The 26517-nt window shown below is 34.8% G+C and overlaps 1 protein-coding gene across 2 annotated transcripts in view; it reads right to left on the reverse strand.

Annotated features, from left to right (window-relative positions):
• Nucleotides 1–739: 739 nt before the first annotated feature.
• Nucleotides 740–26517, reverse strand: part of LOC145132311 (E3 ubiquitin-protein ligase RGLG5-like) — a 33426-nt gene continuing 7648 nt past the window's right edge. The window contains exons 2-12 of one of the 2 annotated variants that reach the window (XM_079067055.1): nt 24529–24665; nt 23524–23608; nt 23297–23437; nt 23107–23217; nt 22513–22610; nt 22331–22410; nt 22141–22246; nt 2029–2156; nt 1573–1651; nt 1236–1292; nt 740–1146 (exon numbers count right to left, since the gene is read on the reverse strand). In XM_079067055.1, coding sequence (XP_078923181.1) covers nt 1287–1292; nt 1573–1651; nt 2029–2156; nt 22141–22246; nt 22331–22410; nt 22513–22610; nt 23107–23217; nt 23297–23437; nt 23524–23608; nt 24529–24665 — 971 coding nt within the window. In that variant the 3' untranslated portion in view covers nt 740–1146; nt 1236–1286. The remainder of the gene's footprint in view (nt 1147–1235; nt 1293–1572; nt 1652–2028; nt 2157–22140; nt 22247–22330; nt 22411–22512; nt 22611–23106; nt 23218–23296; nt 23438–23523; nt 23609–24528; nt 24666–26517) is intronic. The other variant, XM_079067056.1, reaches the window with a different exon arrangement.

Here is a 26517-nt window from a genome sequence, read left to right on the forward strand (position 1 = left end):
TACTGACAACTATTGGACGGACGCAGGAATACATAGTAGGTGTTGCCGGGATGAATAGGTGTTGCCGATACATGAAAAATAGTTAAAAACAATCGAAAAATCGAAAATTTTTACATTGCGGCCAGAAAAGTTAGGGGTTGCCGGTGCCACACCGGGAACCCCTTAAAACCGTCCCATATCATCATACACCACGGCCACAACCAAAGTAGATATTGGTTATTTGACTGTGGATGTTGCAATTAGATGAAAACTCATCAACTCATGTTTCACCAACTCAACCCAAACCCGGATATGCTATTTCCGGGCAAGCAAAAGAATACACTGAAACTAAGTAGAAAACTAGTGAAAAACAAGACCAAGCTAAGAATATTGTGTCTCTAGGGAACATGAGAGAGAGAGAGAGAGAGAGAGAGAGAGAGAGAGAGAGAGAGAGAGAGAGAGAGAGAGAGAGAGAGAGAGAGAGAGAGAGAGAGAGAGAGAGAGAGAGAGAGAGAGAGAGAGAGAGAGAGAGAGATGATTTCATAGCTCTACATGCTTTAGTCCCCAAAAATTTGAAGGCTATTACTAGACTTTATGAAATTTTATTTGGTTGTTGGTGTATAATCTGAAATCTTGACATATGGATAAAGTTTCCACAGTTTGAAATGCCATTGATTATATGAAAGAGTTGCAAATGAATGTTCAAGAACTTAGTATGATTTTTGAAGAATGATAACATTATAAATACTATAAAATTCCATAGCATAAACATTAAACTCAAATGCATAAAAAGTAAATGGTAACAACAGTCTTGGTACATGTTGAAGTCCAAATTAATATTCAATTACAAAAACGTAAATTGAACGGGTGAATGGATGTTAGTCCATCGTCCATCACAAGGGGGTTGAACGTATCACTTTATTGGGCCTTTCAATGGTCGAATGTAGTTTAGAAATGTCCAAATATGCAGATTATTAGACCAAACAGGAAAATGCAAGCAAACTAGTTATCTATTAAAAGAAAAGTATCAAGCACTCGAATGGTTTACACGACCACCTATGGGAGTAATGAAAATAATCTGGAGGGATAATAAAGTCTGATTCTGGTTTGTATGAGACTCCTACAAATGGGGCAAAGTTAAGGGTCTGTGCCACATTTGAAACATGTCTGAAAAAATTAAAAGGAAATAAAGGAGTTAATTCTTAAATGTTTATTTATTTGTATTTTGTAGGTTTATATGTTTGTGGAAAATGTACCTGATGCCCACAACCGAAGGCCATGCCCTTTCCGACAGTTATGTGGATGGGTCAAAACTGCAAAGAATGTATAAATAAAAGTTTAATATTATGTGACTTTATAATTCTATAAAGTTAATTCACTAATAACTTTTTTATGTATTTAATCCTATATTTTATCGCAAAAGTGTAGGATATATTTCATACTCTAAGTTAGTTGTAACATAAAAAATTTACATTACGTTGTACTCAATATTTTAGGAAACAAGTTATAAAAAGTGAAAATGTTTACTTGTTTTTTAGGAGAATAGAATAGAGAGTATGTTTGTATTATATTAATATAGATTGTGAGACTTACATTATTATTCGAGGTAGAAGCTGAATCATAACGTGGTGGTGGAAGAGAAATCCTCTCAATATCATTTCCTCGACAAGCACTGAAGAATGTACCAAAAATTGCAATTTTGTTTATTATAACATGCGACTATTATTTCTTTCTATTCCCTTATTGTACTTTCAGTTTTTTTCTTGACATTGTACTTCGAAAATATATACTTAATTATAGCATTGTACTTTCAAGTTTTTTCTTGTCAATGCAATAATGTACTTTGAAAAACCTAGTAAATTATAACATATTAGAGTGAAAATTACTTTGTATTCATATGATATTTCTGCCTATGATTGGGTAGAATTTTCAAAGTATGATGTTGTAGGAAGAAAAGAAAATAGGATGCTATAATAAAAGAAATAAATGAAAGCACGTTTGCTTTTTCTTGCATACTTTATTTATTAAAACAAAGTTTTGAGAATTCACCCTAATATGTTGAGCTCTAGTATTGCCTTATATTGTGAAGGTATCTCCATCCAGACTGAAAGAGAAAACTCTGCTGTCTTCCTAGACAAATCAATGTTCTTCGAAATAATTTCTGTACAATTTACAAACTAATATGGACAAAAAAGTCAATTTAGATGTTAACAAATATTGAAATTCAAAATGGTAAATGGCCAATGAATTTCAAAAGCATAAGGAGCCTGGATAATTAAATGTTTGAGAAAATGACGGCAAACTTGGGGAAGTCAATGGAAGGAAAAAAAATGAGAAGAAATTCGTAAGAACTTAGGACTCACTTATTTCACTAACTCTATTTATTAAGTCATTATTTCTCTATTAAGTAAAAAAGAAATATATATATATATATATATATATATATATATATATATATATATATATATATATATATATATATATATATATATATATATAACTTTTATAAAGAGACATCCAAATCAATATAGTTCAAGATAAATCATTTATCTTGAATGTATTTGAAACTCCAATCTTTTCAACTTATTCTAATTAAAAGCTGAATTAATTGAAATGTTTACCTATATAAAAAGATTAAATCATGTTCACTTGCTCACAATGAAAGAAAATGGTGAATGATGAAATATGTTGGAGAAAACTAAATATAAATATGATAATCGAGGTTTTTGAAAGACTAAAAGTTATTTAGGTGATTTTCCCAATTTCCATTTGTACTCACATCTTGTTCGTTCTTTTTTTTATATATATTTCAAGAATGTTTATGGTTGTACGTTTGGAGCCAAAGAAAAGAGATGAATCTATTTAAATATATTTGTTACAATTAGTTGAATATCTATGCTCATAGTTTTGTAATATCCTATACTTTTTGTTTGATTGAATTTTGCCATCCGATATATAATAATTAGAAAAATATAAGTATTCATGAATATTTCACTTAAATATATATGATTGAAATTTTTTGACAACATGATGAAGTACTCAACTTTAATGTAATAAAATGAAAATGTAAAGAAAAGAAAATTGATTTTATTTATAAAATCATCTTTATTATTTTGTGTTTTCTGTTATATATATATATATATATATATATATATATATATATATATATATATATATATATATATATATATATATATATAGGGTGATGTTCAATAGAGAACCATAATTAACCAAGGAACCAAGAAACCAATCTTTTTTTCAACTTTTAGAACTTATTTTTTATTAAAAAAAACAAAAAAACTAAAAATACAGAAATTCATAACTTTTTATCCTTTTTCCAATGATATCAAATTCGAAAAAAAAAAAATCGTCAAATTCACAATGTGAATCCGGATTCACACGGTAAATCCGAAAAATAATTTTCATATTCACAATGTTAATATATGAATTTAGATATTTTTAGATTTTTTTTTCGATAAAAATAAGCTTTAAAACTTGAAAAAAAGATTTGGTTCCTTGAAGAACCAATAATTATCGTTCTCTGTTGAAGTTTTCCATATATATATATATATATATATATATATATATATATATATATATATATATATATATATATATATATATATATATATATATATATATATATATATATATATATATATATATAGAAGATGGTTTGATTGAGTTTTACCGACGGGTATATAATTGTAACGCCAGTTTATAGGTATTTTCATTTCTAGCATTTTCCTTAAAAGTTTACAAAAATGGTCCCTACGTCGGGCGTAGATCCTTGAAAGTAGAATGTGGATTCCCGCACGTATGTCGGGCGTACGCATGTACACGCCAGACGTACGCACGCAGAGGGCAAACCCTAATTTTTAGGGTTTGGACCCTATTTAAAGAACTTATTGGCCTTAAACCCTTTCTTACCTCCACCATCCATCTCGAAACCATAATCCTTGTGTGCAATATTTGAAGCTTTTTGTGATATTTTGGTGTTCTTGGTGGTGAAGGAAAGCCCTTGGAGTTGTGGTGTTGCTCTCAAGCTTTTTGATCTGGACTTTTTGCACCTTAGTGCATCTTCAGGAGGTATAAAGTTGAGATCTTGTTGATTGTTTTGATAGATCTTGATTAAGCTTAGATTAATGACCTTTTTATCCCAAGATTTTGATCTTTACGAGTATGGAATACTCCATAGTTTTGAGTTGTCCTTTTAAGCATTTTAGAGTGTTTAGGATCATAAAAATGCAAGCTTGGACCTTGGTACTCTTCCATACAAGAGTTATGGAACTTTAGAGAGTTAAATGGGTTAGGATTTTGGTGCTGGGCTCCTTGTAGCCATTCAAAGGCATAAAGGTTGCAACTTTATGGCTTTAGACATTTTATTAGGCTTGGATCTGAAGTTTGGACATTAGGTTTTAACCCATTAAGACCTTAGTTTAGAATTTGGAACTCGGGGGATTACACCGGGCATAAACCTGAGAAAGTTGGGCGTAGTGGGTACGTCAGGCGTAATGCGGAATACGTTGGGCGTACTTCCAGAAAATCCATTGGGCTGATTTTAGGCCTTGGGCCATTTGGAGTTTTGGGCTTTGATTAGTTGGATTATGTGTGTATTTTTCTCTTAATATGATAAAGGATGAAGTGGACCATTGATTATGGGTTAAAACTCTAATTAATAATTAGTGTCGTTATTGGGTTATGTTTAGTGTGAGGATCCGTGTTCGCAACAGCTCGAGTGTGTGATTCAGTCATCTTCAGTTAGAGGTGAGTCATCTCATTATAATTGTGGGTCGAAGGTACCAATACCGCTCCACCATATGGTTTATGTGGAATAACATATGTTACCTGATCCTTATATGCTTGTATGTTTGGGTTGAAATAGACCCTAGGGCTAGGCCCATTATTGCAGGATTGGGTTGCAATAGACCCAACGGTTGGGCCCATGAGTATATGATGGGTTGGAAGAAACCTCAGGGCTGGGCCCTAGGGCTAGGCCCATATTTGTGTATTAGGTTGGAATATACCCTAGGGCTAGGCCTAATTGTATGTTTGGTATGTAGTTCTTTGGGGAACTCACTAAGCCTTGTGCTTACAGATTTGTTTATGGTTTCAGTTACTTCCGGTACAAAAAAGGAAGGGCCCGACGTGATGGCACAACATCCTCTCCTCATGATTTCCGCACTTTTTGGAAACTTTTACTTTGATGTTTTAGGTATTGTACATTGTAATTGACTCACATCTATTTGATGATTGAAACTATCTATTTTAGAAATGAAAAATTTTATCATTGTTTTTGGGTTGTTACAAGTTGGTATCAAAGCCTTAGTTTGAGGGATTCGGGCACACTTTCGGGTGTGTTAGAACTCAAACTAAGGAAATGATAATATTTTCAAAGGAAAGAGAAATTGAATTTCCGAAAAGATTTTTACTAAGTAAAAAGGGGGTGTGATGCGTGCAATCAGCTGAGCTCAAGTAAGTGGTTCCTAAATTATCATACCTATGTATTATGATTAGTATGCCTGATATGTGAATTACATGCTAGATTAAGGCTAAGGATACCTTCAAAAATCATATGATAGAATTACCTGATATGTGTGCTGCTTTATAGCTTATGAGGATTGGGTGCTATGTTTTACTTGGGATTGATACCGAATCAGTTACTTGCTAAGTGTATGCTTAAAAAGTTATATACTGTTAGGTTCATATAGCCCTAGAATGATTGGTTTAGCCTCATTTCATGTTCCTTATTTGGTTGTGGATGTATGGTAGAATCATTATTCGACAGTCTATGATATCCTATTTTGTGTACAACTTACATGCATAAGGCAACCAACGGTGTTGATTGAGGTTCTCGGTATTGCAGGCAGTTGAGTTGAGAATTCCTAAGAAAGTCTAGGATATATGATGGTGGGATATGTACGATGTTTAACATAGGATTGGTATATAGATTTAGTGTCGTGACTTAGAGGGATCAGGACGGCTCTTGAGGAGGGTACATATAGGTGTGAAAGGTAGTCTTGGGCTCGTACTACTAGAAGCACAAGATTTGTACCCGAGACAAGGACAGACCTGGGGATTCTAAGGAAACATGTATATTGAGAGTTCCCTCGAGTTTTATGTTGATCGTTTATATGTTTATATTTCAGTTTAAGTATGGTAGTGATCACTCGAGGAGGTTCTGGCTTTGGTTCTGGTTCTAGTTCTGGCTCAGGAACATAACCAATTGATGAGAGGTTGCATGAGTTCATTGCGGTCGAGGTCACTCGCGGTATCATGTATGCTACTCCTATGATGTTTGGTACCATCAATGAGGGGATTATGGAGTTTATGGATGAGCGGCGCAAGGCCTTTCGAGCCTAGATTGTTGCGGGTCAGTTAAGAGCATGAACTCCCTCATTTCAGGAGTTCAAGGCGTGTGGAGCTCCAGAGTTCTTCGGAGCTAAGGACCGCATCGCTAGCCGAGGCTGGATCGCTGATATGGAGAATACTCAGCAAACAAATTTTTGCCCAGAGGGGGAAAATGTAGGGTTTACATCCTGCCTGCTGAGGGACCGAGCACGTGACTGGTGGGATGAGGTTGGCCGAGCTATGGGGACTGGGCGGTGGCAGCCATGACTTGGGAGGAGTTTGTTATGATATTTCAGAGGGAGTTTGCACCGGCGATCAAGGTGCAACAGTTGGCGAGGGAGTTCCAGGACCTTCGCCAGACTACCAAGACTGTGGCAGAGATTACTGCCAAATTCCAGGAGAGGGCTCTTTTGGTTTAGTAGAACATTGCGGATGAGCAGATGAAGAATATGGGATATAATACCATGTTGAGGGATGAAATCAGAGAGTTCGTGAGCTTTTCAGGGTGCAGGAACCTGAATGACATGATTGAGAGGGCCCGCGAGTGGGAGATGTAGAGCTTCGGATGAAGCACAAGCCGGAGATGCAGGAGCTACTAGACAATGGATTCATTCAGCCGAGCAGCTCACCTTGGGGAGCACCAATCATGTTCGTGAAAAAGAAGGATAGTTGACACAGGATGTGTATTGACTACTGGGAGTTGAATAAGCTAACAGTGAAGAACCGTTACCCACTTTCAAGGACCGTCGACTTATTTGACCAGCTTCAGGGTGCCTCTTGGTTTTCCAAGATCGATTTGCAACCATGTTACCATCAGATGAAGGTTAGGGACGATGATGTACATAATAGGACTTTCAAGAATCGTTATGGTCATTATGAGTTCGTGGTGATGTTGTTTGGGCTCACCAATGCACCAGCAACGTTCATGGATCTCATGAACCGGGTTTGTAGACCGATGTTGGATCGGCCGGTGATAGTATTTATAAATGATATTTTGGTCTACTCCAAGACCAAGGAGCATCACGAGGAACATTTGTGAAAAGTATTGGAGACCCTGAAGAGAAATCGGTTGTGTGCCAAATTCTCTAAATGTGAGTTCTGGTTGCGCGAGGTGCAGTTCTTGGGGCACATCATCAACCAGAATGGTATATTGGTCGATCCGGCCAAGATCGAGTCTGTGATGCAATGGGAGGTTCCGAGGACCCCATCTGAGATTTGGAGCTTCCTAGGTCTCGCGTGGTATTATCAGAGATTTATCCAGAATTTCTCCAAGACTACAGTGCCATTAACACGCTTGACGAAGAAGAATGTTGCTTTTCGGTGGGGGCTTGATTGGTAGTTGGCTTTTGAGACTCTGAGGCAGAGATTATGCGAGTCCGTGATTCTTGAACTTTTCGAGATCATGGATGATTTCGTGGTTTATTGTGATGCGTCTATCTCAGGTTTGGGAGTTGTCCTCATGCAGAGAGGACATGTGATTGCTTACGCTTTGAGGCAGTTGAAGCCTCATGAGGCGAATTACCCTACGCATGATTTGGAGTTGGGGGCCGTGGTTTTTGCCCTCAAGATATGGAGGCATTATCTATATGTGGTCAAGTGTACTATATAAACTGACCACAAGAGCTTAAGGTATATGATGGATCAGCCGAACCTGAATATGAGGCAATGAAGATGGTTAGATGTGGTAAAGGATTATGATTGTGAGATCCTGTACCACCCTGGAAAGGCTAATGTTGTGGCTGATGCCCTGATCCGTAAGGCAGTGAGTGCTCCTATCGGGTGTATTTGTCTAAGGATGGTTATTATTTTTCCTTTGTTGGATATGATCAAGAAGGCTCAGGTTGAAGGATTAAAAAAGGAAAATTGGAAGGCAGCGCGGATCTGGGGGCATATTCCTTTATTCGTCAAATATAGTCGGGGTTTGTTGACTCAGTGTGGTAGATTTTAGGTTCAGACTATTGGTGGGGTGAGGCAAACAGTTCTAGAATAAGCTCATAAGTCAAAGTTTTCGATCCATCCAGGGGCCATGAAAATGTATAGGGATTTGAAGTTGAGCTATTGGTAGCCCTGTATGAAATGGGAGATGTCATGTTTGTAGAGTGTTGCCTGACTTGTCGGAAACCAGACATCAGAGACCCCACGACAAGATGCAACCATTACCCATTCCCATGTGGAAATGGGAGGAAATCACCATGGATTTAATCACGAAACTGCCAAGGATGACGCGTGGAGTTGACTCGATCTGGGTCATTGTGGAAATGGGAGGAAATCACCATGGATTTTATCACGAAACTGCCAAGGACGGCGCGTAGAGTTGACTTGATCCGAGTCATTATTGATAGTGTAACATCTTATTTTCCAGGTAATTTCTAATTAGGCCCTTGATTTAAGTTTGGTTTGCAAATTTAGTCCCAAAGGGCATTTTCATAATTTCGGGCAGGACCCTCGTATGCTGGGCGTACATAGCCAGGGTGCAAACCCTAATTTTTAGGGTTTGGACCCTATTTAAGCATCTTTATGGCCTCATGCACCCTCTTCTATTCAGTTTACTTACTCATTTCGAAACCCTAAAGTGTGTGAGTGCCTTGTGAAGCTTGAAGAGCCTTGATTGTGTCATTTTGGAGCTTTTGGAGAAGAAGGAAGAACCTTGAGGTTGTGGTGTTTCACTTAAGGCCTTGGATCCAACATCTACTTCCCTTTGTGCATCTTTTGGAGGTATAAAGCTCCAAACTTGATAAGTATTTCATTTAGATCTAGTTTTAGCTTAAAGTTGTCACCTTTTGTCCCAAATCTTGATCTTTGTGAGTATGGAATGCTAAAATACATTTGAGTTGTCCTTTCAGATGTTTTAGGGTGTGTTATGTCATAAAAATGTGATCTTAGACATTGGTTTCTTCCCATGCATGGTCTAGGTTGTCTTAATGGGTCAAGAAGCTTGGTTTTTTTTATTACAGTCCTAATAGCCATGCAAACCCAAAAAGTTGGAAACTTTATGGTTAAGATCACCTTTTGGGGTCTAGATCTGAATTTTGGACATAAGTGATTAAGGATTAAGCACTTAATGGATAAAGTTGGGGGTAGCCACGTACGCTGGGCGTACCAAGGGGTACGCTGCGCGTACGTGGTCAGCTCCCCGATTCTGGTTAACCTAGTTGTACGCCCCATGTTTATTTTGTGTACGGCTAGTACTCAATGAGTCAAATCGGTTGACTCAGTTGACTTTGACCTGGATTTTGAATAGGGTTTGACCTAGGGGTATTTTAGGTATTTTGATCTGTATGCTGAGATTGTGTCATTGAATTCATTAAGGTGGCTGGTAGAGTTGATCTTGGAGCGGCGTGCTATTCATTTTTCTCATCTGTATGTGAGGTGAGCTTTCTTACTGTATCCATGGGTGGAAGGCACCAATGTCGGCCCACCTAGATTTGTTATATTCTAACTGTCTTTGTGACACTTACATGTAATAGTTTTTGTTATGTGATTTATATGTGTTGGAATCTTCTGGTTGAAATAAACCCCAAAGAGAGGCTCCAGGGCGGGGGCCCATATTTACTATTCGGGTTGAAATACAGCCCAGAGCGAGGCTCCAGGGCAGGGGCCCATGTTCGATTATTTGGTTTGAAATATACCCCAAAGCGAGGCTCTAGGGCGGGGCCCATATTTGCTATTTGGGTTGAAATATACCCCAGGGTTTAGCCCAGTTGTATGTTTTGGTATGTGGTACTTTGGGGAACTCACTAAGCTTTGTGCTTACAGTTTACGTTTATGATTTCAGGTACTTCTGATTCGAATAAAAAGGGCTTGACATCATGGCACATCATCCTCCCCCCCCCCCCCAATGATTTTCACATTTTGAATAATTGTACTATGATGTTTTGGATATTATGATTTGGTAATGAATTTTGAAACAATTAATGAATGAATTGATAGTCTTTCAATGAAAAAAATTATTACTGTTTTTGGGCTATTACAAATAGATTGACCAAGAGTGCACACTTTATACCGATTTTCGAGAGCATATATGTTGAGAAGCTAGCTGACATTTACATTCAAGAGGTGGTGGTTCGGCACGGGGTGCCAGTTTTGGTGGTTTTAGACCGAGATGTTCACTTCTCTTCCAGGTTTTGGAGGAAGTTTCATGAGGATTTGGGTACTCAGTTGCACTTCAGTACAACATACCACCCTCGGACCGATGGACAGAGTGAGTTGACGATTCAGACACTCGAAGATATGCTCTGAACATGCGTGCTAGATTTTGTAGGGAGTTGGTATACTTATCTTCAACTGGTCAAGTTCTCTTACAACAACAGTTAGCACGCCGGTATTGATCGACCACCTTTTGAGATGTTGTATGAGAGGAGGTGCAGGACCCCGGTTTGCTGGGGGCGAGGTAGGGCATCAGGTCATGGGGAGTACTAAAGTGGTTCTTAAGACCACAGAGTTGATTCAGCAGGTGCGCGACAGGTTGTGAGTCGCATAAAGCCGGAAGAAGAGTTATGCAGATCGGCAACGTCCATACCTCGAGTTTTAGGTGGGGAACTCGGTGCTTCTGAAGTGTCACCTTGGAAAGGTGTCATCCGGTTTCGGAAATAGGGCAAGCTGCCTCCTCCCCCCCGGTTTATTGGTCCTTTCAGGATTACCGCCCGGGTGGGCAAGGTTACATACCGGTTGGATTTTCCCGATGAGCTTAATCAGATTCACATCACCTTCCATGTATATCAGTTGCGGAAGTATGTAGCTGATGATTCGGCGGTGATTTCTTTGGATGAAATTCAAGTTAATGAGCGCCTGAACTATATGGAGAGGCAGATTGCAATCCTCGACAGAAACACCAAGACTCTACGTAATATGGTGGTGAACCTGGTAAAGGTGCAATGACAACATCGAAAGGGCTCGGAGTAGACGTGGGAGCCTGAGGTTGAGATGAGGGAGCACTACCCAAACTTGTTTGTAGTAGGCTAGTAGTAGACATCGAGGACGAAGTCTAATTCAAGTGGGGGAGATTTTTAATGCCATTTTATAGGTAGTTTTTCATTTCTAGCATTTTCTTTAAAAGTTTGCAAAAATGGTCCCTACGTCGAGCATACGAGATGTGTACGCCAGACGTAGATCCTTGAAAGTGGAACGAGGATTATCGCACGTATGTCGGGCGTATGCATGTGCATGCCGAGCGTACGCACGCAGAGGGAAAAACCTAAATTTTAGGGTTTGGACCATATTTAAAGAACTAATTGGCCTTAAACCCTTTCTTACCTCCAGCCTCCATCTCTCTTAGCCTCCATCTCGAAACCCTTATCCTTGTATACAATATTTTAAGCTTTTTGTGATTTTTTGGTGTTCTTGGTGGTGAAGGAAGGCCCTTGGAGTTGTGGTGTTGCTCTCAAGATTTTGGATCTAGACTCTTTGCACTTTAGTGCATCTTTAGGTGGTATAAAGTTCAGATTTGTTGATTGCTTTGATAGATCTTGATTAAGATTAGATTTATGTCCTTTTTGTCCCAAGATCTTTATCTTTGTGAGTATGGAATACTCCAGAGTCTTGAGTTGTCCTTTCAGGCATTTTAGAGTGTTTAGGATCATAAAAATGCAAGCTTGGACCTTGATACTCTTAAATGCAAGAGTTGTGGAGCTTTAGAGAGATAAATGAGTTACGGTTTTGGTGTTGGGCTCCTTTTAGCCATGTAAAGGCATAAAGGTTGCAAACTTATGGCTTTAGACATTTTATTAGGCTTGGATCTGGAGTTTGGACATTAGGTCTTAACCCATTAAGACCTTAGTTTAGAATTGGGAACTCAGGGGATTACGTCGGGCGTAAACCTGGGAACGTTGGGCGTAGTGGGTACGTCGGGCGTAATGTGGAGTACGCCGAGCATAATACCAGAAAATCCATTGGGCTGGTTTTGGGCCTTGGGCCATTTGGAATTTTGGGCTTTGATTAGTTAGATTATGTATGGGAATGGCAAAATGGTCTTTTGCCCTTAATGTGATAAAGGATGAAGTGGACCATTTATTACGGGTTAAAAATCTAATTATTAATTAGGGTTATTATTGGGTTATGTTTAGTGTGAGGATCCATGTTCGCAGCAGCTCGAGTGTGTGATTTAATCATCTTTAGTTAGAGGTGAGTCATCTCACTGTACTTGTGGGTTGAAGGCACCAATGCGGCCCCGCCAGATGGTTACGTGGAATAACAGATGTTATGTGATCCTTATATGCTTGTATGTTCGGGTTGAAATAGACCCTAGGGTTGGGCCCATTATTGGACGATTGGGTTGAAATAGACCCCAAGGCTGGGCCCATGAGTATATTATGGGTTGGAAGAAACCCCAGGATTTGTATATTAGGTTGGAATATATTCCAGGGCTAGGCCCAGTTGTATGTTTGGTCTGTGGTACTTTGGAGAACTCACTAAGCATTGTGCTTACATATTTGTTTATGGTTTCATGTACTTCCCATACAAAAGGGAAGGGCCCGAGGTGATGGCACAATATCCTCCCCTCACGATTTTCACACTTTTTGGATACTTTTACTCTGATGTTTTGGATATTGTACGTTGTGATTGACTCGGAGCTATTTGATGATTGAAACTATCGATTTTAAAAATGAAAAATTTTGTATCACTGTTTTTTGGGTTGTTATGGTAATAATTAAAAATATATATATATAATTATGCATGAATATTTCCCTCAAATATACATGATTGAAATTTTTTGACAACATGATGAGATATTGAATTCTAATGTAATAAAAAGAAAAAGTAAAGAAACGAAAATAAAGTTTAACTATAACATCATCCTCATTATTTTGTGTTTTCTGTTATGTTTTAAGAATTTGTTAATAATGAGTTTCATATAAATAGAGAAAATGCGAGTCGACTACAATGTTAAAAACATTTATAAAAAAACACAAATAACAGAATCTTAAGCTTAAAGAATTAAGTATAACAAAATAACACAATCGATAACAACCTAAAATCATGAAACTAGAATGAATAAAAAGAAATAATTTGCATTTATCAAGCATTTTCATTTATAAACAAATGTAAACTCTTCATGAATATGTTATTATAAAGCAATAAATAAATACATGTACACTTATAAATATTATACTCTGCATATCTATATTTATATATCTATATATCCGCCTACATCTACTTGCACCACATGCATTTGAAACATCCATGGCTTTTCAATTTTTTTTATAATTATTATAAATTGGTTAATATTTTACTTCTATTCATAAAATTATAACTTGAACTTTTTAACATATTATAGTTAAATTATTGATGCAAAAACTAAATTCTAATCATAAATTAACTAAACTACAATATTAAAATGTCATATTTTACTTCTATTTATAAAATTATGAGTTAACTTTTTAACATATTATAGTTAACTTATTAGTTTAGATATGTTGTCGTACGTGAGCAATTGTCGTTTTAAAGTCACAATTTTTGTATAATTTATGATTTTCTGAAAAATAGTTAAATTATTAATTTCAATATAATGTTAAATGGTTAACTTAAATCAAATTTTAGTAAAACTTGAAAAAATTTGAGAGACTATTTTATAAATAGTTAAAAGGTATAAATTATAGTGTTAAACCTAAATTGTAATCGTAAATTAACAAAATGAAAACCATGAAACTATTTTTTATAATCATTGATAAATTTCAAATAAGTAGCTTAAAAATAACTTACAACAAGAATAATTAAAAATAATATTATAAAAAATTATAATATTATCTTTAAAAACAAAAACAATATTTGTTGTTTTAAATAATTACAATCAAAGAAACTCATATTCATTAAATAAGTTTTAAAAGGTTCAATATCTGAAACCAAATTAAAATAATTAACAGTTTCCAAATATATTATTTTAAATAACTTACAACAACAATAGTTAAAAGTAACATTATATACAAAAACTATAATATTAACTTTAAAAATAAAAAATAATGTTTGATATTTAAAATAATTACAATGATAAAAATTAAAATCTTAAGCAGATAAACTTTTAAAAATTAATTAATCATAACAACAACTATACATATCATTAAGCCATATATTATTTTTAATATTATTCATGAGTAACCGGCAAGTAGAGGCCATTTAGATAATTGAGATTATAGAATTTTAAAAGATGTTTACATTATTATATAATTAAGTACAAACAATGTTTATACCAACTTATTATAAGATTTATTATATAAGAGAGCTAACAACGACGACATTGATATATTTAAAAAACATATATTTGTAAAGATTTCAAATATATTGTTGTATTCTGCTTAACGCACTGGTATTCACGGAGTATCTATTATAATAGAGGTCATGATGTTAACACCATATTCATTTGAAACCCATAAAACTTTTCAACTTATTTAATAACTACTACACCTCAAAAATATTTTTAACCAATTAAATACTACAACTCAAGAGTTTTTTTTTTTTTTACTTATGACGTTTAATTGATACTTATGGCACTTAATTAATTTGAAACTTACAAAAGCTTTCAACTTATTTAACAACTATTACAACTCAAAAATATTTTTAATCGATTAAACATTGCAACTCAAAAGTTTTTAACTTATGATGTTTAATTGATACTTATGACGCTTAAATGGTTTCTATATATATATATATATATATATATATATATATATATATATATATATAGAGAGAGAGAGAGAGAGAGAGAGAGAGAGAGAGAGAGAGAGAGAGAGAGAGAGAGAGAGAGAGAGAGAGAGAGAGAGAGAGAGAGAGTGTGTGTTAGGTTCATATGTAACCTTTATCTATTGTATGAATTATTGTATGAATGTATGAACAATTCTACACCAATCAATAGATAGGGGCACTATAGTAAAATGACTAACTAATTGATTAAATACCCAAAATTGTTAGACTATATTTATGGAAATAAATTGATATCCTTTACGTAAAGATTAATTTGACAACAATTAGAAGTCGTGCAAGCTCATATCCATCTACTACCATCTTCTCCATCTTACCACCGGGAATCACCCACAGAACACTACGGCAACCATTATCATGTTCATTAGATAGCCAACATAAACCCACCCAAAATAACCTTAGAATAACACCATCGACCCCCATCACCAGATTCATCAATGAAGAAGCAATAACCGAAACAAGCCCTAGTTAACTAGGGTCCGGATCAGTCAAAATATCAAGTATAATTGAAAAATCAACCATTTCCTTGATATTGAAAGACGTAATTGAGGTTGCCGATTAGAGCTTAAATCAGAAGAAAGATTAAGATGTGGTGTTACACCCAAATCGACATCAGATGGATTTTCTTCAATTTCGACCTCTACAAAGTGCCAATCTTGAATCCCAGAATAGAAGTCGAAATTGACGCCATTCAAGAAGAATCAAGGTATGATTTTAATGCTTTAACAAAAACAACTTTCTTTGCTTTGCTTTTCATGTATATTACACTAGCCAAACTTACTTTTGCTTCAACCTTTTTTTGAGTGTTTATGTATATATTTAGAGGCTATTAATTCAATTACAGTTGTCTTTAGTGTGTATATATATTATTGTATGGTACTTGATTCCAAATGTTCATCTTAAAATAAACTTCGGATGCATAGTATATGATTACAAATGGTCATCTGAAAATTAGCTTTTTAGTTTATCATAATGATCTTGATTGAAAATAGGGTGTAGGATTACATTTGAATGTTTAGTTTCTGATTAGTTGACAACAGTGAACTATACTACTATATGCTATGATTATTATCACATAAAATGAAAACAATTCAAAATCAAATGATCAATCTAAAATGAACTTGTATTTATCTTCATGATTAATTTATTTTCAACAATAACACACTAGAAATGTGTTAACTACTTGACTGCTATTTAAAAAATACAACGTAATAAACCATTGTTCCTTTTGTAGGATTTAATTTCAACAAAACATTATCATATTCGTTAAGAATTAGGCAATCATATTCTTTAAGAATAAAACATGTAAAATTCAAGTCTCATTCTTAAATTTGTGTAAAAATAGGTATTCCATTCTTAAATAAGTTACAATGAATTCTTAAGAAACGGTAAATGAGTTAATAGGAAAAACGATTTATATGCTTGTAATTTGTTTGTACATCAACCAAAGTAGAATATCCGTTGATGATGATGCAATCTAATTGTAATAATTTTTTTATATTAGTTTGATTGAAATAAGGAAATTTAAAATAATTAAATTTTTATATTCTTAAAGAATACAACATGTCAACTCTTATTCTTATCAGGTTGCATAAATTATTAAATAATTCAGTCTCAAATAAGTCTGCAGCCTACGCTGTGAACATAAATTGTAAAACTAGTTTCTTAAAGAATGGTATATGTAGTTCTAAACTTATTATAAATTTAGATAATGAGTAAATATCTCATTCCTAAGCAATTTGTATAAATTCTTAAGAAATGGTATGAAAATAAACCGTGAAAATGATATTTATGGGTAATGAGTTATTATTTATTTGCATTTCTGTAATTTTCTTTATGATAGAAAAGTTTAAGTCTAATATTATTCTTAATGCTTTTTAAGGAACGACAATGTTGTAAATAATGATGTATGTACATATGAATTCTTTGTATCTACTAGAGCTTTAACCTTTCATGTTTAAATGAATGTATTTTTTCCTCAGATGTGGCTTTTTTTTTATCTCATTCTTAAAGAATATGCTCACATTATTGTAGAATATGTTTAAAATTTTAAATTCTGTTTCACATTCTTAATGAATCTAATAATGGATATAATATTGTTTCCGATTTTTTTTTGTTCATGCAGAAGAATGGAACACATAATGAAAACTAATTCTCGAATGAAATGCATAACAATGGAATACCAAATGGAAACTGATTCTTGGAGAAAAAAACACTCAGTTGGAAGTGATTCTTGAAGAATGAAAGACAAGATTGAAGTTAGTTTTTGAAGAAAAGAATATATAATGCAGAAGATCGAAATATTAATTTGGATTTGAAATGTTACTTTTCAACAATGTTAATTAGTATTTTTAGAATTTGATTTAAATTTTTTTCTGAACTGTTGGATTGCATCATTGATATTTGCATTTTCCTAATATGTTATAAAACAAAATGTCCAATTTACCCTTATTAGTTGTTTTTAACATATAAAAGAATTAAATGTTTTCCAATTAATTACCATCATGTCATTCTTCATCCTAACCACTCATTTTTCTAATCTAATGGACCAAAAATGGTCATACATTCACACAATAGTTACGATTCACATTTAATCCTAGCCCTATATATATATATATATATATATATATATATATATATATATATATATATATATATATATATATATATATATATACACACACACACACACATACACACAGTTTGTTTATTTTATTTTTATTATTATTTCATTTTTAATTATCATTTTATAATTTGAACAATTTAACTCATTTTTATATCATAACTTCAATATATAAAGTTTGGTATATCAACATATACTGTTAACACCGTTTAAGTTTTATCAACCTTCAAATCTAACATTCTATTGCAATAGAACATACACAAACTACATATTGAAACAATTTGTTTGTCTTAAAATGTCATTTATTTCATTAGAAAGTAACTTTTGAGCATATATTCTTGATAATATATACTAATTGTATGACCTTCATCATAATATTATTATAGCACATTCTGTTGGGGTGCAAACCCAATCCCACATTGGTAAAATAAGAAATTAGATGCTAGCATATAAGGTAATGGGTAGTCCCTTCTATCACCAATTGGTTTTAGAAAATGGAACATCATTTTTCTTCAATGTTGAGCATGGTTGGGCTAGCAGCGATCCCAACAACTAGTATCAAAGCTTTGGCTGAAGATTGGAGAGTTAAGATTAAATTTAATGGTCATGATTTTAGTTTCTAGAAAATGCAAATCGAAAACTAACTCTACCAAAAGAACTTACATGAACCATTGTCCAAAAGTAAACCAGAAGAAATGAAACAGGAGGATTGGGAATTGTTAGATCGGAAGGTACTTGGTGTGGTGAGATTATCCTTGGCAAAGAATGTAGCTTACATTGTCAACGTGAAGGATACTCATGAATTGATCAAGGCACTATCTAACATGTATGAAAAACCCTCAGCAACAAACAAGGTTCATTTGATTCGATAATTGGTAAATCTGAAGATAAAGGAGGGTGGCTTAGTGACAGATCATGTTAATGAATACAATTCAATCTTATCAAGGCTGATGTCGGTTGAGATTAAATTTGAAGATGAAGTCATGACATTACTGGAGGAGCTAAGTTGACATTTGAAGGCATTCTCGATTTAATCCTTGGTGAGGATGTATGCAGACGTAGTACTGGAGAAGCTTCCACTAGTGTTCTGAATACTAAAGACGGAGGAAGGGAGTCCGACAGAGGGTGTAGGGGTAGTGAAAGATTAAGGTCTAGAAGGAGAGGTGGACAGAACAACAGGAGGAACGTGACATGTTAGAACTGCAAAGAGAGTCATCATGTAAAATTCAGTTCCCAATGCTCATAGCAGATATAAGCCAAAAGGAGATGAATATGATAGAAGATTTTGAAGGTGATGCGCTCATTTGTGCAGTTGAAAACTCAATAAAATCCTGTATCTTAGATTCTGGTACGTCATTTCATGTTAGTTATTCCATTGATGTGATGTAGAACTTCAAGAATTACCAAGGGAAGGTCAAATTTTCAGATAAAAAGTGTCTGGATATCATGGGTGTCGGAGATGTGGTTCTCAAGACGACTTTGGGTATATATTGAACTTTGAAGAATTTCAAGTTCATTCCAGATCTAAAAAGGATTTTGATATCAGTTGGACAACTTGATAATGAAGGTCATCATGTTACATTTGGTGATCACACGTGGAAAGTTAATAAGGGTAACTTGATTGTTGCTAAGGTTCAGAAACATGGTACATTATATATGATGGAGGTTTTTGAAGAGAAAACAAGCATTGTTGAAAGAGTTTGAGCATCCACTCTATGCCACAAAAGATCTGTTTATATGAGTGAGGAGAGAATGAGGAAGTCTGTATCTAGTGGGAGGATGTTATATTCGAACATTATGACATATGCTTCTAAGTCATGTTCTATTGGCAGACAAAAGAAAGTCAGTTTTGCAAAGATAAGCAATCCGCCTAAGTTTGGGAAGTTGGGTTCAGTTCATTATGGTGTTTACATTCCAACTTCATATTCTTCAATGAGAGGATCCCATAATCATGCAAAACCTATCTATGTTCAAAGGATAGGCAGATGTTCAGGAAGCAATGGGAGCTCTGATAAACCTGGAAATAGTGGGAGCTCTGGTGATAATGGTTATAAGGGTGGAGTTGTAGGTGTTTCAAAGATCAAACCACATATTATCTTGAAGACCACCAAGCAAAGTACTCTAGTGAGGTGTTCTCCATCAACCAATGACACGTTGATGTATGAGAATGGGTCAAAAACAGAGGCCTTGAGGATGAACTCCATATAGTGGGAAATGGCTATGGATGGCAAGTTGAGCGGATTGTAGAACAATAGATGCTTCAGGTTAAGGATGAGATAGATGGCGGTAAAACTAGAAAGGGAAGATTGATGGTCAAGGGAATCCAACAAAAGGTAGAGGACGATTCTCTAGTTGCGACGATGACTACAATCACTTCTATGTTGAATGCAGTGACCTCTGAAAATCTCCATCTAGAGCACCTATATGTGAACACAACTGATCTCCTTGATGTTAACCTGGGCGGAGACATCTTGAAGGCACATCCAGAAAGTGCTCTTACAGCTGGTAAGAAAAAGCTGGTGTTCAAGAAGAAAGAAAACATGTATGTCATGAAGCAAACTTCTAAGCAGTGGTACTTAAAGTTTGATAACTTCATGAAGAGGGGTGTGCCTAGAAGACGTGAGGTTGATCACGGTTGTTACTTGAAGAAGTTAAGCTCCTCATACATCATCCTCGTATTAAATGTTGATGTCGTGCTAATTGTTGGTTCCAACATGCAGAAGATCAATGAGCTTAAGATGCGGCTGACCAGAGAGTTGAAGATAATGAACCAATTGGCTACTAAACTGAAGAAAGTCCTTAGTATGGAGAACTCAGCAGATGAATGTACTAAGGTGTTCACCACTAAAAAGTTGAAGCTAAGCATGGCTTCAACTGCCCTTCCAAGATTTTAAGGACGGGGTGTCGTAGAGAGAGAGAGAGAGAGAGAGAGAGAGATTGAGAAGAATGACGAAGACTTTGAATGGCAGATGAAGTTGTTCATTCCTTCAAGTGGGAGATTGTTGTGGTATGAAGTCTTTTCCAACATGGAGCACTTGGAACTCAATGGAGCACTTGGGATTCATGGAGCATGTGAAAAGGAATGGATCATCTGAGAAGGGAATGGATCTCTTGAAAAAGGAATAGATCTCCTGACAAAGGAAAGAATGTTATAAAAGGGGGTATGGAGCACCTGGAAGTGGAACGGAACATCCTGGTGCATGGATGCGCCATATGTTATCAATTTGCGCCATCTTATGCTTGGATGTGCCACTTTGGAATCAAGATATGTCACGAAGTGGCTTGATATGGCACAGAGTGACTTGATATGCCACCAAGTGACAGGATATGCCACAGAGTGACATGATATGCCAAAGTGACAAGATATCCCACTAAGTGACTTGCTATGCCACCAAATGACAGGAGATGCCAAAGTGGCAGGAGATGCCACAAAGTGACAAGATATGCCACCAAGTGACAAGATATGTCATTCATGAGGTGGAAACGCCATTATGGATGAAGAAGTGTCATCCATAATGTGAAAGTGCCACACATTATCTAGATATGCCGTTCTGGAGGAAGAAGTGCCACTTGAAGGTAGATGCACCACTTATGTTCCTTGATGAGCTGTATGTTATGAAGTCCCATATGATTCTCAAGATTGTTCAAGGAAGCTCAAAAGTAGAAGATGCACAAGGTTTATTGCTTGATGTGCAACCATGAAGGGTGATATGCCATGATGATCTTGATGTACCACTCTTGCACCTTGTTATGCCACTATAGATCATGATTCTCCATCATGTGTGTTGTTGATGCTCATACAAGGATGAATGTTCCAGAAGATGTTGCATGGTGGATTGTGATTAGTAGACATATTTCATGGGCCTATGGGCCAATATGCTTGGCCCATTAGGGTTTTAGGTATGATCCATCAGGTATAAATAGGCTCATATCCCCATCATTGAAATGAGCAGAAATTTCAAGAGAGTAATCATTGTGAGGTTAAGAGCACTCCTTTGGAGCAGATAGTAAGCAAGATAGATTCTTTTGTTTTGAGAGCTCAAGTGAGGTGTAACATTTGTTTGTGATTGTAATTGTTCTTGGAAGTTAATAAAATCCTCTCTCTCTCTCTCTCTCTCTCGCCCGTGGATGTAGGTAACCTTGACCAAACCATATTAAATATTATGTTCACTTGATTTACATTTTTCAGAAGTTTTATTTCCATAAGTTCACCGAAGTTTGTTTTGATATTTATCTAAAGTGTTTAACTTGTTTTGTTGTCATCCCAACATATCCATCGTTTATTTATGAACGGATACATTACACGTAATATCATATCTTCAAAAATTAATTAAATTATTGTTTAGTCAGTTTTGTTGACATAGACATGTTTATAAAAGTCCTTGATAACAATATGGAAAATAACATAAAAACGTAGGTAAAATGTAAATTTTAACAACATAGTTGCTATCCTCCGCAGCACGCAGAGATTCAGCTAGTAAATAAATAAAACTTACCTGGAAATTGTCAAAAGCTCGAGTAGGAATATTGTCATCAAATTCCTTCATCATGTCCCATGGCCCATCTCCAACCCCAACTAATATTATTGACAACGGATACTCGCTATAAATTAAAAAAGAAATGTTTAGTACTTGTCAAAGAGTTTCCATATGTGAAAACCTAAAAAATGGATTGTCTTAAATTTACCTAGCTTTCACAATCGCATCAAGTGTTCTCCTTTCATGCAGACTAAGTTGACCACGATCAGTAACAACACTTCTTGTGACCTGTGTACAAAGGTACATTTTAGCAATGTAGATAGGTACACAATAGAGGGAACCAAATAGTTAAAAGTTTGAAAATGAGCATCTTTTTGTAATTAAGATTACCTGCCCATCGGTAATGATAAACAAGACATGATATCGACCGCCACTTTGTTCAATATTAGTAATTGCCATTTCAATTACAGGGGCAAAAGATGTAGGTTCTGTTTTGGATGAGAAAGAAACAAAGACAAACCACTAAATTTTTACAAGAAAGCTTTGAAAAAATAATATAATTTGGGGTTGCTGTGTTTGATGGAATGGAATGAGCCATCACACACTCATGATCATATTTGGTTGGTTGGCCTCTAGTGATAGAATGAACTTTCATAAGAAATTTTTATATTATATGCAAAGACAAGGTGTATTTTTAACATTATTCTATATAATAGTTATATAATTTATTTTTAACAAAACAAATAAATTAAACATAGTAAAACCCAAATAAGATTAAAAATATTCATGTCATTAAAAAAGTTATAAATAAAAAAGGATTATATCAACAACTTTCCATTGCATTCCATGATGAAATGAACCCACCCTTCCTTCAAGATTGAAAAAATAACAAAATGGAAGGAATCAGATTCCTTCAGAAATGGTTCATCCCATTCCATCGGGAAATCAAAATGTAAGGAATCACTACCAAAATGTAATTTTAACCTGCAAGCTGCAATTGAGGTACTAATTCTCTATACCGTCTCAAAATATCTTCAAATCCATTACATTCTCCATTTGGGTAGAAACTAAAGACCTCTTGATCATGAGTTGAAGCTGTCAAATTACAAAATCAGATAAATCGCAATAACTTTAAATCATTCAAGCAATTTAACCATAAATTTCAAATGAATACCGTCTCCAAACCCAAAACAAGGAATCATTTGATCCTTATACACCGGTCTTATTATCCTTCCAAGCATTGATATTACTTCTTCATAAGGGTTCATATCAATTCCAATGTGATGTAAGCTTCTTCGATGGAAAGACCTTGCACCTAATATAAATAAAGGTAAAAATATTATACTACACGGAGTCCCAAAATGTATATAGTACATGAAGAATTTCAAGATTGAATTCAACCTGTCCACTCATTGCTCTTGGTAAAATCTACACCAACTATCAATCTTGCATGCTCAAAACCAACATGTATTAGAGCATCTTTAACCTGAGGAAAGTAAAACAATATGTTAATTAACAACAAGACAAAAATAGTATTTTTTTTGTTCACCAATTTGAAAAACATTGTTGGGAAATTGTAGGGAAATAAGAATATACTTTACCCTCACTACCATTATAGGAATGTACATGCAATTTTTAACCGATAATAGCAATGTATAAACATTTTTAGTCATAATATCCATGTCCTTATATTTTTAACCCTTACTCAATGTACTTTTATTTCGCTACCAATATGCGCAATATACTACTTGTTATGAATAGCTATATCGTAAGTAATGAGATGTAAGTACCTTGTTACTATTGGTATGGAAATGTATGTATGTTGCTATTATGTGTAAGTACATTACTATTATAGGTTGCATATTGTTAATATAGGTAAAAGCAATAGAAGTATGTTGCTATAATGGGTAAAATGTAATTATAATGCTATTATTAGTGAAAAAAGTACATTGCCTATTGTGGGTACAAGAGTAAACTGTGTTGCTATTTCCTGGAATTTAGCCTTATTTGTTTCAAACTTAACTAAAAAGGTAAAGAAACATATCAGTCCAACTCCAAAAGTTATCATGCATTTTTAGATAGGCAAATCGGCTACATTTTTTACTTTTGGTAATTAACCCTAAAAGGAAGCAAGCAAACATTTTGAATTTTCAAGAATTAAATGAAAAGGATAACATAAATATAATCGTAAAAGAAGTCAAAGATCATAGATATGTTTACTATAGACGCCCAAAACTTTCGAAACATAAAATTAATGCTATCTTTGGAGTGAATTTAGACCTTAGAAAGGCACTACCATTGTTTAATGTGAACTAAATGTTTTAACTTATATATTTCTAAAAGCATGGACTTTTCCTATTCTAATGAGAGTGAGATAAGTTTGACTTAAAATAATGATAATGTTACCTGACGTAAGTTGTAGTAATAATCATCTATGCTGGAGTATTTTCCCTCGAGATTTCTCTTATCTATATGAGCCTGATCAGGACAACTTTGATAAGGTGGAGGGTAAGTATATGATTGGGTCATTGGTGGTTGAGGATCTGGTGATTGTTGATAATCCCATGAATTTGATGGTGAGGCATATGATGAAACAAGTGTTAGAGAAAGCAATAGGAATCAACTGAAAAAGAATCATTGTTAAGTTATTGTAATTGGTAGAAAAAAGTAAAGTGCCTATTGAAATCTAGAAACTTAACTTTCCTATAAAAAAGGTATCACTGCGTTAGAATTTCTAACAATGTCAACAAATGGAACAATATGGTGTCCAACAAATCCCTATCAATTCAACTTTCTAAAATCCAATTCAGAAGTCAAAGTTTTCGTTATTGTGTTCTGATAAACTTAAAACGCTCATGGAGTCATAAACACAAAATTAAACACAAAATTGAGAATCATGATCAATAGAATAGTAAAGCATACATCAACACAAAACTAATCAAAGTTCATACATAAAGACATTGATCCAACTAGAAACTTCCTCGATCTTGAACTAAAAAAATATACATAGGAATAAAATAGATTTGCTGCTATTGTAAAACAAGAAATGAATATTGAAATGAGACAATTGTTAAGCTTTGTTATCTTCCAGTTAAAACCATTATATACAACCCAGCTTCTATTCTAATTACTAACATGTTGTCGTGTTCATTAAGTAACTATGACTTACTGCCAGTAACTAATTTAACTGATAGAATAATTACAATTCCAATATCCCCCTTAAGATAGACTCTCGAAGATGTTTTAGAGAGACATCTTGGAACACAATAGGTAAAATCTTGGATTGTGGTAATGGCCTCGTGAAAAAACAACTAACTGATATTGAGTTCGTATAGGCATAAGTTTGATCTAGGATTTTGTCCCGAACAAAGTGACGATATATATATATATATATATATATATATATATATATATATATATATATATATATATATATATATATATATATATATATATATATATATATATATATATATATATATATATATGCACAGGGCCCAATATTTTTAGGGGCCCATTTTTTTTAATGCTATACTCTTATGGGCTGGCCAAAGGTTGAAGGAATGAAGACGACCACCCACGAGACGCATCGCCAGAAGTGAGAAGAAGCACCAACAGAGGCGGAGCTACTTGGAATCTCAAGTAGTGCCTCCAACCTACAACTTTAATACGTCGTATCCTTCCCTCCTGTGCCTCCTGTGGCTGACAATTTTTTTCTTTAGAATACGTCCCCTGCCATTGTCGATCTCGACTGCACCACCTCCTCTAGTCCCCTTCCATTGGCGATTTTTTTATGAGGTCGTTATCTCTTCACAGGCCCCATCACATATTACTTACGGTCACAACAAGATTGTTGTCATCAGTTCTCCTCTCTTCCACTGCTTTGCTCGTGATTTTTAAAAGTTTATGCACCACACTTTTTGTATGGATTTCTTTCTTACCCGCTCTCTGTTTTGTATCATATCCCAATAATCGACTCAGTTTTTATTGTGTATAACTGTACGAGTTAAGCAAGTCTTTATATGGCATAATTTCATGCAAATTAGGTGTTTGATAAAATGTCTGAGTGAATCCCTGTTTAGAAAGAACTTGAAGTTGCATTTTTTTTCTTAATAGATTAGAACTGAAGGCCCTTGGATCATGTTTTTGAGTAGTTGTTGTTTGTGCATCAACTTATCTGATAGTTCTTGCCCTCACAGAACTATTGAGTTGGTGTTGTTTTGTTGCTTTTGTTTAGGCCTGCTCTGGTCTGGACCTTTTTGCCCCTGTCTTTTACTTCTTTTGGTCCTCTGATACCTTTATGTAGGTGCAGCCCCTGTTTTGATCAAAAGAGTATACCCAAATAAAGCAAAGCACAGAGCTGCAGGGAAAAGATTCCCAGATCTTCTTCTTCTT

The sequence above is a fragment of the Lactuca virosa genome, chromosome 8 (genome assembly GCF_052849685.1).
Source record: "Lactuca virosa cultivar CGN04683 chromosome 8, Lactuca_virosa_CGN04683_v6, whole genome shotgun sequence".
Lineage (NCBI taxonomy): Eukaryota > Viridiplantae > Streptophyta > Magnoliopsida > Asterales > Asteraceae > Lactuca > Lactuca virosa.